The following is a 16370-nucleotide window of genomic DNA, read 5'->3' on the forward strand; positions in this document are numbered from 1 at the left end:
TTAGATTAATCGTATAGCCAAGATTCTGGGCCCAGGCAATCATACATCCTTTGACTTGTTCCTCCATATTGTCTTGCAATAATAAATAATTATAAAGTTTGGAAATCATTTTTGAACTTGGGCCAAAGAGAATTAAGTCTATTGGATTATTTTTTTGAAAGCCAAATTTATTTTTGTGTTCATTATATTTAGATTTAATTTGTAAATATGTTAGCCAGTCCAAATTTATCCCTATATCTTGACGATGTTGTTTTGTCAGCAGAATATTGTTTTCATCTAATAATTGTTGGTATGTTAATATGTTTGAAGGAGACAAAAGATTGGGGTAGGTAATTAATTCATTCGGAGATATCCATTTTGGTACAGAGTGGTAATGGTTTCTTTTTATGTATTGCCATGTTGTTATTAGAGTTTTTCTTAGTGATATTTAAAGTAATTAGGTATTCTATGAGTGTCCATCATTAGAAAAGAATACCATCCTGATTGTAAGTCAAAACCCTCAAGGGTTAGTAATTTTGTATTCTTCAGCATTACCCAGTCTCTTAACATGGATAATATTGCGGCTTGATGATATATTTGGAAATTGGGGAGTCCAAGGTGTCCTCTGGTTCTATGATCTTGGAGATTTTTAAATTTAATTCTAGCCTTCTTTTTGGACCAAATAATTTTCTGTATTTCCCTATGTAAATTGTTAAAGAAGGTTTTGTTCAGGTTTATTGGGGCGACTTGAAAGAGGTACAAGAATCTTGGTAAAATATTAGATTTTATTGCAAATATTTTCCCCATCAGGGAAAGTTTCAGATTGGACTTAGTAAGTCTTTTTGGATATCTTTAAGTAGTTTATCAAAGTTATCTTTTTTATGGTACTGTAATTTGAGGTCATCCAAAAGCCCAAATATTTAATTTTTTGACTATTTTTAAGTTAATCAATTCTTCCAATACGATATTTTGGTTTTGTGTCATGTTTTTGGTTAAACTTTTAGTTTTTTCCTTGTTAATTTTTAGGCCTGTTACTTCTCCAAATTTGTGAATTTCTTGTAGCAGTTTCTATGGGATCTTGTACAATAAAAACAATGTCATCTGCAAACGCTTGTAGTTTAAATTGTTGCCCATTTCCCCCCAATTGTTGGACATACTATGGATTTACTTCTGGGAAACATAGACTGCATTACAGTTTTAAGTTTTTCTATTTTTCTGCATCTTTGCATCTCCCCTACCCGAGTCTTGTCTATATTAAATACATTGCTATTTTTTGAGTTACAATATAACTTAAAAATATGGGATTCTTTATGAAAGACTGATTCCAACAATTAACTAAATTGCTTCAAGAGGGTATAGTTATAACAGATTGAAAATCTAGCCTCTCTCTATGCCAGTGATTGGCTGATGTTCCTGCTGTGCCAGGGGAAAAGAGGGGGGATTTCTTTGCCAGTTTTCAGTGAAGGACTTGCTGCTGTGACAGCAGATCTCACTCAGGGACTTGATTTAATGCTAGCAATTACCATAACTTTGTAATTGCAATCCATGCCTGTTGAAGATGGTGGCGACCGTAAGGCCTTGAGTAGAACATCTTTGTCTTATAAGGATATAATGTCTTCCATTGATCTTCTCTTTTAATGTTTCATCAACTCTGCAACCAATTGATCATTCCTTGGATAAACTCTGTACCATAATTGTATGCCAACATTTGTGATTCATTTTCACTTAGCTAATCAAAATATTGTTCCACAAGACCCTGATGATGTTCAATATGCTTTGTAGGAGGGATTGCCTCAATCCAAACTGGCTTTCTTAGAGAGCATATTTCTCATAGCCGTTTCAAAGTATAAGACATGAGTTATTAATCATACCATCTTCTCTCAAATATCTATCAGTCTACTGAGATGGCTCACTAGAGTGTTTGCCAATTAATAAGAAATTTTAAGTAATGCATTGTGGGGAGTTTTTATTCTTATCCAACCAAATAGAACATTGGAAAGGAATTTTGTAAAGAAGATTAGGGCTCTCTTTTTGTTTCTCATTAGCACCACACTCTGAAAACTGAATAGTATCAATTTTTACATAGGAAAAAAGTCCAGTAAAACTGAGTTTGAAAATATGCTAGAGCAGGAGTGTCAGACTTAAGGCTTGTGGACCACATGTGGCCTATGGAGTGCTTAGACCTGGCCCGTGGGACTGCCATAGAAACAGTGAAGGACCAGCCCGCAGTGCCTTTGCCAGCAAAACCGGAGCTCAGGAGGGGCACTCATGGCCCTTCTGATATCTGTTTTCAGCTGCAACAGTCTCCTACAACCCTCTACCTGCAAAAATGGAGCACCTATGGCCCTCCTGAGGTCCATTTTCACTGGCAGAGCACTTCGGCCACCACAAGTACCCCACTGACACAAGCAATATTGAGCTAGCCACACTCATCCTGGCCATGCCCACCCAGCCTTCCAAGGTCAAACACAACCCTGATGCACCCCTCAATGAAATTGAGTTTGACACCTCTGTGCTAGATCTTGCTACGCTTGTAGTTCTATCTGAAGAACTAAACTGAAGAAAAACGGAAGAAGCTTCATGGATGAGATGAGAAGTGAAACATCTTCAAGGAAAAACATAAGTCAATTCAATTCTCTTTTGAAAAAACATCTTTGGACAACCATGACTTGGATGACTGAAAATCTCCATAGACAAAAATAAAAAGTCACTTTGCTTTTCCAGAAGAAGCAAGTAGGCAGGCTTTTGTAGTGCTTTTAAGATGAGTGGATTTCAGATGTTTGCAAGATGGTAATTAGATGAGGAGGATATAGAAGACTGATTTCATAAACAGACGTGTACTAACTCGGCTGTGTCCCAATGCTTTTTGAATGCAATAGTCAAGTGAGCCACTAGGCAGCCATTACTTAAATTGGGTAATATACTAGTTGCTGAAAGACGTTACATAATATTATGTGATCATTGAACAATAACCGCATGGCTATGTTTTAGCAAAGGAATTACTGATGTACAGAAGCAAAGTCAGCACAGGAGATAATGATAAACTAACCTTCCAGTTAAGTGTGCTTTCTAAATACCTGTCTGCAATATTAGAAACACTGAAATTGGTGCATTCCCAAACCAGTAATCCTGGCTTCAGCCAATTACCTTTGGTTCAATTATTTCTAAACCACTGATGGGTCTTCAATTAGTGCTGCTTGCATGATTCCACACAAGAGCTTTCAAAGCTTCTCATACATTGCAAACTCTTTTTATATCAGCTGTAAATGCTGATAATCCAAGGCTAAAGGTTAAACCATTTTATAGAATTAGAGTTATCCATGTTATCTTTAACAATATTTCCATCAAGACAGGTGTTAATGTAAATGTGAATTATTATAGCTCAAACTCTTCTTATGCTACAACTTTACATTTTGCACAGAATATTGTATATAACTTCTGATAAGGTATATGCTAAACAATGACATTTTTTTTAAATTGGAGAGAATACATAATGGAAATATTTTAAAAAAAGTTTATTTATTGATTGATTGATTGATTGAAAGAATGCTTAGTCTATATCTCTCTAAAATGAAACATTTGGGAAGAAAGCCACCTCTCCCCACATTTTGCATTTGTGTTCCAATAGCAGAGAATAAAACAATAGTATCTTAGTTGGGCTTATTTTATTCAAGACCAATAACTGAAATTGGGGTTGACTTTTATATGATGGATACACAAAATAGTATTTAAACTGCACATATGGAGAGCAAGTTTATTTGAAAAGCAAATTAAATTAATTGACATTCATGTGAAGCTCTCTTGCTTATTGCTAGCTGCTCATATGAATAGTTTGCTGATCATATTGATAGGAGAAACATTCATTTTTGATAAATAAGATTTTCAGTTGAATAGGTTTTAATTAGATGAGTTTTACCTGGACTTTCATCTATACAATCTGAAGCCAATCCTTTCAGGTAAATGTTTAATGCCTCCCTCTTAACACTTGAACACAGATACTTCAAATTCAAATAATCATGAAGACTACCTAACGACTATTAATTAATCCACTGATGCAATACCGAAGGCTTTTCAAACATTGATACAAAAGTGCAAATGAGTCAAAAGTCAAGAAAATGACTTGTTGAGTTGAACTCAATAGGAATTTCACTATTCATTTACATTCTGTCTCTTAACAAATATTCAATAGTAAATCAAAACATTTACATTTTTAAAAGTTAGGTAATTAGAGAATACACAAATTGATATCCCTATGTTTTTCTGCACTTTCACTTTGATTTTTCATATTTTTTAAAAAAATCAGCTATTTAGGGAAGGGATATACTTTGTTTCCAAAAGATGTTCTTTTTTAATTCCTACACTTATCTCATTCCTAAAGAGGCACTTTTGCACAGATTGATAGCCACAAATCTTTTTTGCCTGTTCCTCCGTAAAAATAACCAGGGCTTTTGGAATGGGATCAACTAAGGTTAAAGGAAGAAGGATGCAATCACAAAATATTTCCTCTCCAAGTCAACCTGATTCTATATCATGTCTTCTATAGTGTTGTTGCATACAAAATATGAAGATGATTCAGAAGGTTGCATGCAATGTACAGATTTGAGATCTTTGTATAAAAATGACTGCCTGTTTGGGCCTTATTTCTAAATCATTTTTACTCCTTCCCAAATGAAATATATGTTGCAGCTGCTGCTGACACTTATTTATTAAATTATGATAATCATAATAAATTTTATATATTAGAAATCTGATCATATTGAGCTCTTGGCTTCCTGGAAGTTTATTATCCATTTCTTAATATTCATCTCTAACAATTGCCACTGAATTATAATTTGAATGTGACAAAAAGAGAAGTATTATTAAATACATGGGGACTAGTCATACTATATAATAGAATATATTTACCAAATGTAACTCTAGCTGAGTTTAATTAAAATAAAATCACATTTTGTCATCCCGTCCCGTCTCCCAGGCTTTTAATATGCCTCAGATAAAATAAATGCAGAATCCGTATTAAAACATTTAACTATTGAAAATATTTTATTTGTATTATTTAGTTTGTATTATTTTATTCTCTGATAAAAAGTAAAAACTGACAGTGGCATGCCTAATTCTATGTGGGTAAGAGATATGACTCAACTGCTGTAGAAGTTGAACATAAACGAATTAGACTGCTATGTGTCTGATTTAGTCACCAATGAACTTATTCATTCATTCATTCATTCATTCATTCATTCATTCATTCATTCATTTATGTATTTATTTATGTATTTATGTGTTTGTTTTGTTTGTTTTGTTTGTTTGTTTGTTTGTTTATTTATTCATTCATTCATTCATTCATTCATTCATTTATTTATTTGATTTGATTTGATTTGATTTGTATGCCGCCCCTCTCCGAAGACTCGGGGTGGCTCACAACAACAATATAACAATGTCCAACAAATCTAATAATTTTAAAGCACTAAAAAACCCTTATTAAAAGCAAACATACACACAAACATACCATGCATAAACTGTTTAGGCCCGGGGAAGATGTCTCAATTCCCCCATGCATGATGGCAGAGGTACGTTTTAAGGAGTTTATGAAAGGCAAGGAGGGTGGGGGCAGTTCTAATCTCTGGGGGGAGGTGGTTCCAGAGGGTCTGGGCCTCCACAGAGAAGGCTCTTCCCCTGGGTCCCGCCAAATGACATTGTTTAGTCGACGGGACCCGGAGAAGGCCAACTCTGTGAGACCTAACCGGTTGCTGGGATTCGGGTGGCAGAAGATGGTCCCAGAAGTATTCTGGTCCAATACCATGTAGGAATTTATAGGTCATAACCAACACTTTGAATTGTGACTCTTGGCAAGAATCTTTACACTACAATTCAGTGACATTATTTTATTCTGAGCTATGGTGTTTTGGAAACTCTTGAAAATACCACACATTATTAAGAAATAAAACATATGGATCAAAGAACAAAGAAATATTCTGTTCTCAGTTAAAGTACAAATAGCTAGGCTCATTTTGACATACTTTAGACTAGGGCTGTCAAACTCCCAGCCCATGGGTTGGATGTGTCACACACTGGCCACACCCACGCCTGGTTTAGGGAAAAGTCCTGATATGTCACGTCACGCCACTGTGACAATGTGATTTTGACACCCTTGGTTTAGACACATTATGCAATGGTCCAGAAATCAATATTGCTGGGAAAGATGAAAGAAGATGTCTAGTATCAAATGGATGGAAATATTTACAGTAGCAGCAGGTTGGGAAATGCTGAGCAGATGGATGTAGACAGATCATTCTAGATGAAAGTCTATCTGTATGGTCACTAATGTGTTGACACTCACTTCATAGCAAGAAAATTTATTTAATTTATTTTGCAAGAAAATATTTTAAAATAAAACTGATATTACTGAGAAATAGACAATAATACAAACTTTTTTAAAAAAAAAAAAGCTTGGTAATAAATATATATTCCTAAATGTCTATTTGTATATAACATTGAACATTGAACATTTTTTTAAAAAAATTACTTGTTGCTAATAATTAAACTTCTACACTTTGAAGAAAGTAATGAAAATATATGGGGGGGAAATAAACATATAGACAAAGTATCAGGATCAAGAATTAAATGTCATAAATAATGTAATTTATATAGATTCATTTACCCTTAAAGCAATATAAACTGTTATAACTGATTATACATCATTATTCACAGTGGGTTAATTAAAATAAGCATAGCAATATTTATATGAAAAAATAGCTTGTTACATGTTAATTGTATCAGGAAAAATACCGTATAGAAATATAGCATTAAATTCAAAGGATAGCTCTATAGGATTTTTTTCAAATTAGATAGTAATTATATACATTTTTACAATATTTAAATTTAAATATTTAAATGTTTAGGTAAACAAAATTATAAAAATTGTTACTCATATTATAGAAATATAATTTTATATGACTTCTGTATAAAATCTAATTAGTATATTTTAAGAAAGTTGCAAATAAGTTGCAAATTTATATCATTTGTTGCAGGATTTGATAAAAAGGTAAAATGAAATATAGTCTCAAAATTAATAATGCATACTATGATTATTGTATACTTGTACAAACAAATCATTTCAGTTCATTTCTTGAAATTCCCAAATAAGTATTAATAATTCACTGGAAATGTAAGCAACTTTTAATCTGACTCAGCGATGGAAATTTTCTGGATGCTGTCAGACAAATTTTCTGCATCCAGATCTTCTTTACTGTTGTCTGACATTTCCTGTGAGATATAGCAACCAGAATCTCTTGCACAGTCATTCAATTGTAGTTTGTTAGGGCTGAGGTTAGGGTTTAACATCTGTGGCATTGATTCTGTTTCCTGGTCTTGCTCATCTAAAAAATAAAAAACAACCAGTCAGTCAGAGATTGAAAACTTTTCAACAAAACTTGAGAAAAAGCATAAAGCAGCATACAAAGTTCTTCCATAAATGAAATGAAAGTTTCTTATTGAATCAGTAAGAACAGAAAGGAGCTGATATTAACCATGAAACGCATTGATAACATTCATTTTTCAAGCCTTGATTCATAAAGTTTTTTTAAAAAGTAAGCTGGGTTTAAGGGCACTTTTTCAAAGTCATGTGTACATAAAGTAACATACATATGATAAAAATAAATTCATCAAGATGTTTTCTTTTACAAATTACAATGATAAAGGAAATGGAGCAACTCCCCTATGATACCAGGTTGCAACGCCTTGGTGTCTTCAGCCTTGAAAGACAACGTTTAAGGGGTGACTTGATCAAAGTGTATAAAATCGTGCATGGGATAGAAAAGGTGGATAGAGAAAAATTATTTTCTCTATCCCACAATACTAGGGCAAGGGGGCACTCCCTAAAGTTCATAGGTAAGAAAGTGAGGACAAATCAAGGGAAATATTTCTTCACCCAGAAGGTCGCTGGTTTATGGAATTCACTTCCAGAAGAGGTCGTGACAGCTGTCAGCCTTGATAGCTTCAAGGCAGGATTAGACAGATTCATGGATGCGAAGTGTATCAGTGGAATTGAAACAGATGTCCATGTGCCGCCTTTATGTTGGTTGAGGCAGGCAGAATTCCCTTGAGTACCATTTGTTGGGGATCAGGGGAAAGGGAGGGTCCTGCTTTCTCTTTCTGTTCAAGATCCCCATGGACAATTGGTGGGCCACTGTGTGGCACAGAATTCTGGACTCGATGGGCTTTGGACTAATTCAACATGGCTCTTCTTATGTTCTTATGTTCTTAAATTGTAATGGTATGTGGGAATGATTTTTAGAGATGGGAAAGAGACGCAGTCAGATAAATCACTGGATAAGAAGCACCTTATCCTAAAGCAAATACTTAGGCATAGCAAACGTCTCTTGTTCCTTGGATGTAAAGAAGATGGGAGTGAGATGTACTTTCTGATTTACAAGATTTTGTTAATGTAACATTAATGAACAGTATTAGGTCATCTGGGTTTGCTTCTGAGGACTACTTAACAAGGCTTGTTGACCCAACTACTGTTATCTTTGACCATTAATCATGATTTTTGATACTGACAGAAGCTGATAGAAACTGTAATCAAAACAGATGTTAGATACCAGATTGAGGAAAACCAAAGCAATTGTATACAAGCAACATGAGAAAATATTATTTTACTGAAAGAGTAGTAGATCCTTGGAACAAACTTCCAGCAGACGTGGTAGATAAATCCACAGTAACTGAATTTAAACATGCCTGGGATAAACATATATCCATCCTAAGATAAAATACAGAAAATAGTATAAGGGCAGACTAGATGGACCATGAGGTCTTTTTCTGCCGTCAGACTTCTATGTTTCTATGTTTCTATGTATTCCTTAGCTTTGTATACTAAACAATGTATTGATAATTTCTAAATAAGAGAAATAATTCAGAAACACTTCTTTTTCTTCGTAACTTGGTACCAAGTTCAGAGCCATAGACTAGAGCAATAATATATAAATTTGGACTGAACAACTGAACAATTTAGCAAAATATAGGCATTAAAAAATATTTAAACATATCTTAAATCTGTTAATTATACAGATCAAGCCACCTTAACTATCTTGATCCAAAAGGATTTAGCGCGTGTGTGTGTATCTCCTTAATTTATTATTTATTTATGAAGGAAAAGACAAATTTCCCATGATGAGGAACTAAAGCTTCTATTCTGGCACCTTGGAACATATTTTTACAATCCGACCAATCAGGCGTTTATAGTGGGGTTGCCCCTCTGACCTTCTTGCCAATCAGCTTAAAGCTCTGTTAGGAGAGTTGGCACTAGACTAATGGTTGGGAGTCACCACAACATGAGGAACTGTATTAAGGGGTTGCGGCATTAGAAAGGTTGAAAACCACCAATCTAGATTGAGACTATTATTGTTTCCATGGCTTGTCCTGCATGGTTGTACCTTCTGCTGCTCTACTTGTATCCCAATATGTTTACTGTTGTTGTTATAAGAAAGCTATCAATGCACAATGTGACAAAGTGTTTTATTTTTTAGCCTTCTTGTCACAGAGCCTGATGGTGAATTGGGCTGAGAGAAGTGACTATCACTGTCACTGGTAATCACTGTCAACAGGGAGGTAACGACCAGTTGGCCAATATATGATTCAATTCTCTGTGAATCAATTGTGCTCTCAGGCTACAGTGTGGACCTTTCTACCTCAAGACTGCATTTCTCAAAGATGTCACACATTAATCTTTTCATATGGCTTCCTAACTGAATGTGTATTTTGAAAAGCATTTTACCACAAATGACAAATGTCAGTTTAATCTGTAAAATATTAGTTAAAGGCGCAAGATACAGAAACCGGTTAAACCCCCCCCACTAGTAATTGTTACTGAATCAGCAGAATATACTATCTTTTCAACTTATAAACCTCATGTAAGTAAAACAGTTTCATAAAAGATAAATGGCTTTTGGTCGGAGTTATATAATATAGCACTAGCAGAGCTACGATATACATCATTTTGACATATATATTCTGTATTACTTTAGTCTGTAGGATTAGAATTGGGATATTCAAGCAATATAAAGCTGATACATACATTCTGACAGACCTTTATTATAAATATTCATTATATGCATTTTTTTTACCCTTTGTTACCCTTGAAACTTATTTTTCTCCTTAAATGTGTAATTTCCTGGCTTACACTTATATGTAAATATAATTGCTGCAGCCTTTCTGGACTCCAACAAAGCTCTAAAAAGTCAAGCTCCCTTGCAGCTTATCTAAATAGGTCTATGATATAGTCTTGTTGTGATTGCAGTTGTGATATATACGTGATATACTGTTCTGTAAGGTGATTAATTTGTTTTGCCATTGTTTAGTATGCAAACATACAATTGTGGACAATATAAAAATGATGACAGTATTCATTTCATGGAGCATGCATAAATGCCCTAGATAAACTATTTTTCCTGCAGAAGATGAAAGGTTTTTACATAGAATTAGTTAATAAACTTTATTAGTGAAGTGTCATGAATTTCAGTAGGACATATGCAAAGAAAATTGTCATGGATATCAGAAGCTCTGCTTGACTGAATCACTAGAATTTGCAAAAATATGCTTCCCTGGTTGAGTTCACTGTTAGACATTTTAAAATGAATTCTAGTTGAAGCCCGGAGACACATTTATGCTAATGTATTAGTTTAGAACCACATTTTATGTTAATGTATTAGTTTTAAAAGCTTTATGAATATAATATTCCTATGGAAGAACTTGTATTTTTAATAATATAAATATTTATTTCTATTATTTTTTGTCATTTGTTTTGGATATAATCAGTATTAAAGTGATTGGTTATATGAATTTATTATCTCTGCAGTGAAATGAATGAAATCTATGAGTCTAAACTTTTGGGCACAGAGAATATCCATGTCATAGTTAGATCATATGTCAATCAAGCATTGCAAATTCTTTTTCAAGCAAAACAAATATAAGCCTCCAAATTTTTGAGAACACTGTACCATCCAGTTTTATTGAAATGATCATTTATATGTATATTAAGCTTAATTCTGATTATTTCAGTATTTTTTTTTAGCCAATAACTAGCCCTCTTATAAAATTGTGCTTCGGATTCCTAAGCTGTACACATAATCAATTTTAATTAGGACAATCATTTTTAGCAGGCAGAATCATAAATATTGACCTTGGAAAGTTGATTTCAAATGCATTATTTAGTTACACCAAAGATGTGCAGGATTTCAACCCAATTTCTCACTTGATTTGAATTTAGTGCTTCGATTTTGCAAAGGTCATGCAGAATTAGTTATTCTGCTAAATGTTAACCCCAGGAATACATTGCCTTGCCTTTCTTTCATTACAATTAATTCAATAAACAACCTATTATGCATCTTCACATACTTTTCTTTTCTAGTCATCTCCATTACCTTGTTTATTTATTTATAAAATTTCACCCTAAGTGACTTACCTTCAATAGCACGTTGACATTGTCCTGATTATGTGTATCTGTATGGTTTTCTTAATAAAAATATTGGAGCAAATGTGCCCTTTCCATTAGCAGTGCATTCCATGCCTGTGATGCAGTAGTGGGTTCTAAAACCCTTTGGTATCAATTCACGTGCACACTTGCACATTCTGGGTGGGTGGGCAAAGCCTCCTGCCACCGGCACTACTGGTTCACAGAACCAGGCTGAACTGGGAGCATCTCTTCACTGGCCAATCAGGGTAACTCTGAGAGTGTACAGTCTCAATATGATACTTCATAGTATTGTTGAGAAATACATGTTCGTTCACCATTTCCAATGAATAATAGGAAGCTATTTTTCAGCCTTAAAATAACTTTAGCAAGTCACAGGTTAGTTCAATTAATTTTTTTTAAATGTCATTGATACCAGTGACAAATGGACTTGAGCTTTACAGTGACATTTATATATACTGATATATATACTTTACATTATTTAAGTGATTTACACTGCCATTTATATATTTTAAAAATATTTTTGTGGTTTCTTTCACTCTTACAAAATGATAAACAGTTCATGCAATATATTAAAGCCTTCTGAGGCACATCCACATCTGTGGAGTATATCCAATTTTCATCATTATTATTTTTTATTAGAAATGTAGTACATACTTTCAGAGTCATGCAGATTCTCAATAGCTGAAAGTAGCCTTGTCCTGTCTTCTGGATCGTTGATGTTGAGTTCAATTAAATGCTTTTCATGTAGCTCTTTCAAATCTTCCAATGTCTGATAGCCATTTAGCAAAAGGGTTGATAAATAGTCCTAAAGGGAAAACATTTAAAATTTCAATTGTAATAAAGATTGACATTTACTTTCAGGAAGTGCAAGATGGCCAAAAGGACAGAGTGAAGTGAGGGAGACAGGTGTGTGTGTGTGTGTGTGTGTGTGTGTGTGTGAGAGAGAGAGAGAGAGAGAGAGAGAGAGAGAGATGAAACATATGCTGCAGTTGTAAATGCAGGTGGGCTGTTGCTAAATACATTAATTTTGGTAATGTTACCACAGGGGTATGGCAATGGCCATAAGTTTGAGGACTGTCCTAACAACCATTAGTTCAGGGCCTCATAATTTCAATTACTGAACAAATGGGCACTAAAAGATACATCCTAATTTGAATAAAATAACTTGGTTCATCCTTGAAATGAAATTCATTGAAGTTGTGACATATCAGTCAAAATGTGTCAAAAACCATCTGTACTGTTCCTAGTATAAATACATCAATGACAAAGGCTAGTAACTTATTCTATACCAGTGATGGCGAACCTATGGCACACAACCACAGGTGGCACATGGAGCCATATCTAAGGGCATGCAAGACATTGTTCAATGTCAGCTCCAGCATGCATATGCATGCTGGGCAGCTTATTTTTAGCCTTCTTTTTGGCCATTTTTGGAGCAACCAAGAAGTTCACCCTCAGCCTCCTTTCAGCTGTCAGAGATCTTCAGGAACTTCTTCAGCTTTGGATAGTTGCAGCCAGGCCTTCAGGAGAGCCTTCCTGGCTGCAGAAGAAATGGGCCGAGGTGTGCGATGCCTGGTTGCAACTATCTGAAGGTAAGTAGCAGGACAACTCCATTTCTTTTTGTTTAAAAACTTCAAATTGGCCCATTGGACCATTTTTCACCATCCCCAGGCTTCAGGAGGGTTTCCTGAAAACTGAGTAGAGTGAAAAACAGCCCAATGTGCCTACTGGAACTTGGGAGGCTTTGGTGAGGCCTGTGCGCATGGATGGTGGGGGAAGCACAGGGCATTGAATTATGCGCATGTGCAGGGCACTGAATTATGGGTGTGGGCACGCATGCACACACACAACCTTTTGGCATCCAAACTGAAAAAGGTTCGCCATCACCACTCTCTACCTTCTATATGTTATTGAAAAGAATTATGTAAAAGCTTTAATTGATTGTAAAAGTAAATATCTCTAGGGCCATTTACCACAGCTTATGGAAAATTAGACTTAGAATGTCAAAGAATATATGGTAAAGAACATGCATTATCAAATGGAATGACAGGAAAGAAAATAAAAATATAGACTGATTGTAAAAACAAAGGAAAAAATGGATATACTCAAATGAAAATGTTTTTTAATAATGAAGTTATGCAAGAAATTGAAGGCATAGGCATAGTTACAAATGATAATTAAAATAGATATCAAGATATAGGAATTTATATTATCTAGATTATGTGGGAATATCTGATAGCAGAAATCCAGAGATTGGTGATAGTTGTGCATGCGTGCACGCATACACACACACATACAAGATGTTGAAGACCTATCTATGTCGCCAGGCATGGGGGGAATAATTATCTCTTTCCCTCACTACCACCTTTTTTCCTGACTGTAATACATGAGAATGGTATGATTGTGCAGTAATGATTGTTTTTAATATCTATGGGTTTTAAATTTCGTTTTTAATTTATATTGGATTTGTACTCGGTATATTGTATTATTGTTGTTGTGAGCCGCCCCGAGTCTTCGGAGAGGGGCGGCATACTAATCTAATAAATAATAATAATAATAATAATAATAATAATAATAATAATAATAATACAGGCATACAGACAGACAGACAAATTAACAATATAGCCTACCCTCTCACCCTATTAATATATAAGATAAACTTTAATGTCATTTTTTTCTGTGGGCACTCTGGCACACATTAAAGATAAAATTCCGTTGTCTATTCTCCAAAGTGTACACATACATAATGCAAATATAGATATGCTATATACATACCTATGTATATATATCCATATGCATATACCTATACCCTAACATATAAATGCGTATAAATATTAATCACAATGTATATACTAATATCCACAAACACTATGGAAGGAGGGGGCTATGTTATTATCAACCACCTCCACTCTGATGCTTGGGCCTCAAGCTAACTAGCAGAACCAGGTCTTTAGGCCCTTATGAAAGGTCAGGAGGGTTGGGATCAACCTTCTACTGGGGGCAAGATGTTCTAGAGGGCAAGTGCAATGGAAGAAAAAGCCCTTTTCCTGGACCCCACTAGCCGGAATAATTAGGCTGATTGTTCCCACAACATGTCTTTTCGGTCAGCAAGGATAAAATTGGCCAATCCCAGTGGGATGAGATGTCCCTCAAATAGCCTGTATCCATGCTATGAAGGACTTTAAAGATTATTACCAACACCTTGAATTGCATCTGGAAGCAGACTGGTAATTAGTGCAACTTGCAGAGCAATGCTATTAAATAGGCAATTATTTGGGCCTCTAGAACTGCCAGTGCCACTACACTCTGCCCCATCTGTAGTTTCTGAATGCTGTTCAAGGGTAGCCCCATGTAGAGTGCATTACAATAAGCCTACTGTGAAATGACTAGGGCCTGAATGACTGACCATAGAGAATCATGATGCAGGAAAAAGCTGAAACCGGTGCATAGCCTGAAGTTTTGCAAAAACTCTCCTAGCTACAATTGCCAGCTACTCTTTAAGCCAGAGTTGAGAATCCAGGACAACCACCAAGTTGCAGACTGGATCTATCTGGGGTAGTGCTATCCATCCATAGTCAAAGATAACAGAATCCCAGATCTTGGGAGCCCATGCACCCAAAGCCATTTGGTCTTCCCAGTGTTCAGTCAAAGCCTGTTGTCCTCTATCCAGGCCTCCACAGCCACCAGGCAGCACGAGAGGCCAAAAACGGCATCACTTGGATACCAGCAGTGGAAATTGAATATCAAGTTAGGTATCAATGGTGTGTCACAAGAGCCGCAATGGCACAGTGGTTAGAATGAAGTACTGCAGGCTATTTCTGCTGCCAGTAGTTTGGCTGTCAGCAGTTTGGCAGATCAAATCTCAACAGGCTCAAGGTTGACTCAGCCTTCCATCCTTCTGAGGTAGGTAAAATGAGGGCCCAGATTGTTGAGGGCAATATGTTGACTCTGTAAACCACTTATAGAGGGCTGTCAAGCACTGTGAAGCAGTATATCAGTCTAAATGCTATTGCTAAGTGCTATTGCTATATCGCAGCTACCTGAATCCATGGTGACTGATTATCTCACCCAGATTTCATGAATTTAAATTTAAAATTAACTTATGTGTGCATATGGAAAATGAATGTCTTAAAACATGATTGATTTGATTATGATAAAAGATTGAGAATTGGTGAAGGATGCAAAGTTGATTAGCAAATATAAATAAGAGATAGATCCTTATTTGGTAGTATCAAGAATTTGAGGAAAATTAGTATGTAAAAACCAGAGTTATTTGCTATTTACATAACAATCAAACTGAATAAAATGCATAAATTCCAATTTAATTCAAAACAGTAATTCCCAAAGGGGAAAAATGCTTTATTAGTCTAAAGAAAGCCATGGATGTAAGCAGCAATTTAGAGCTGGAAAACAAAACTAAAAGTGAAGAACAGAAGAAGTGGACACATTTCCAGTTTTAGCTAACCTGGAGATGGATTTGTTCCAAGAACTCCTGAAGAGAATTAGGCTTGACTCTTTTACTTTTCCTGCGAGGTTTTATCTTTCTGGGTGCAGATTCCTCTTCTGTAATCAGATCCACATAAATAAATTTGAAATTTCCGACCTTGTTGTTTAGCAGTCCAGTCCACATGCCCATAGGGGTTTTACAGATTATGTCAATTATATCTCCTTTCTATAAGAAGAGGAAAATAGAATGTAAAACAAAGAATAATGTAACAAAATAACAGATGATTGCTGATTAATATTGCTAAGTTTTTTCTATTGATTGTAGTATTACTTTAAAGGAAAATGAATATATAACTCAATACAACGTATATTTTCTATTTTTAAGTAGATCTGCCCACAACTTAACCAAGCCAACAGGGAGGTGGGCAGTTAAGAAATAGGATAGATGATAGATAGATAGATAGATAGATAGATAGAT

General features: G+C 35.0%; 1 protein-coding gene across 2 annotated transcripts in view; it reads right to left on the minus strand.

Annotated features, from left to right (window-relative positions):
• Nucleotides 1–6313: 6313 nt before the first annotated feature.
• The window catches only part of SAMSN1 (SAM domain, SH3 domain and nuclear localization signals 1), a 62694-nt gene continuing 52637 nt past the window's right edge, over nt 6314–16370 (minus strand). For both annotated transcript variants that reach the window (XM_070750267.1, XM_070750268.1), the window contains exons 6-8: nt 15912–16118; nt 12101–12251; nt 6314–7352 (exon numbers count right to left, since the gene is read on the minus strand). In XM_070750267.1, the coding sequence (XP_070606368.1) occupies nt 7153–7352; nt 12101–12251; nt 15912–16118 (558 nt within the window). In that variant the 3' untranslated portion in view covers nt 6314–7152. The remainder of the gene's footprint in view (nt 7353–12100; nt 12252–15911; nt 16119–16370) is intronic.

Source organism: Erythrolamprus reginae, chromosome 4, assembly GCF_031021105.1.
Source record: "Erythrolamprus reginae isolate rEryReg1 chromosome 4, rEryReg1.hap1, whole genome shotgun sequence".
NCBI classification, from domain to species: domain Eukaryota; kingdom Metazoa; phylum Chordata; class Lepidosauria; order Squamata; family Dipsadidae; genus Erythrolamprus; species Erythrolamprus reginae.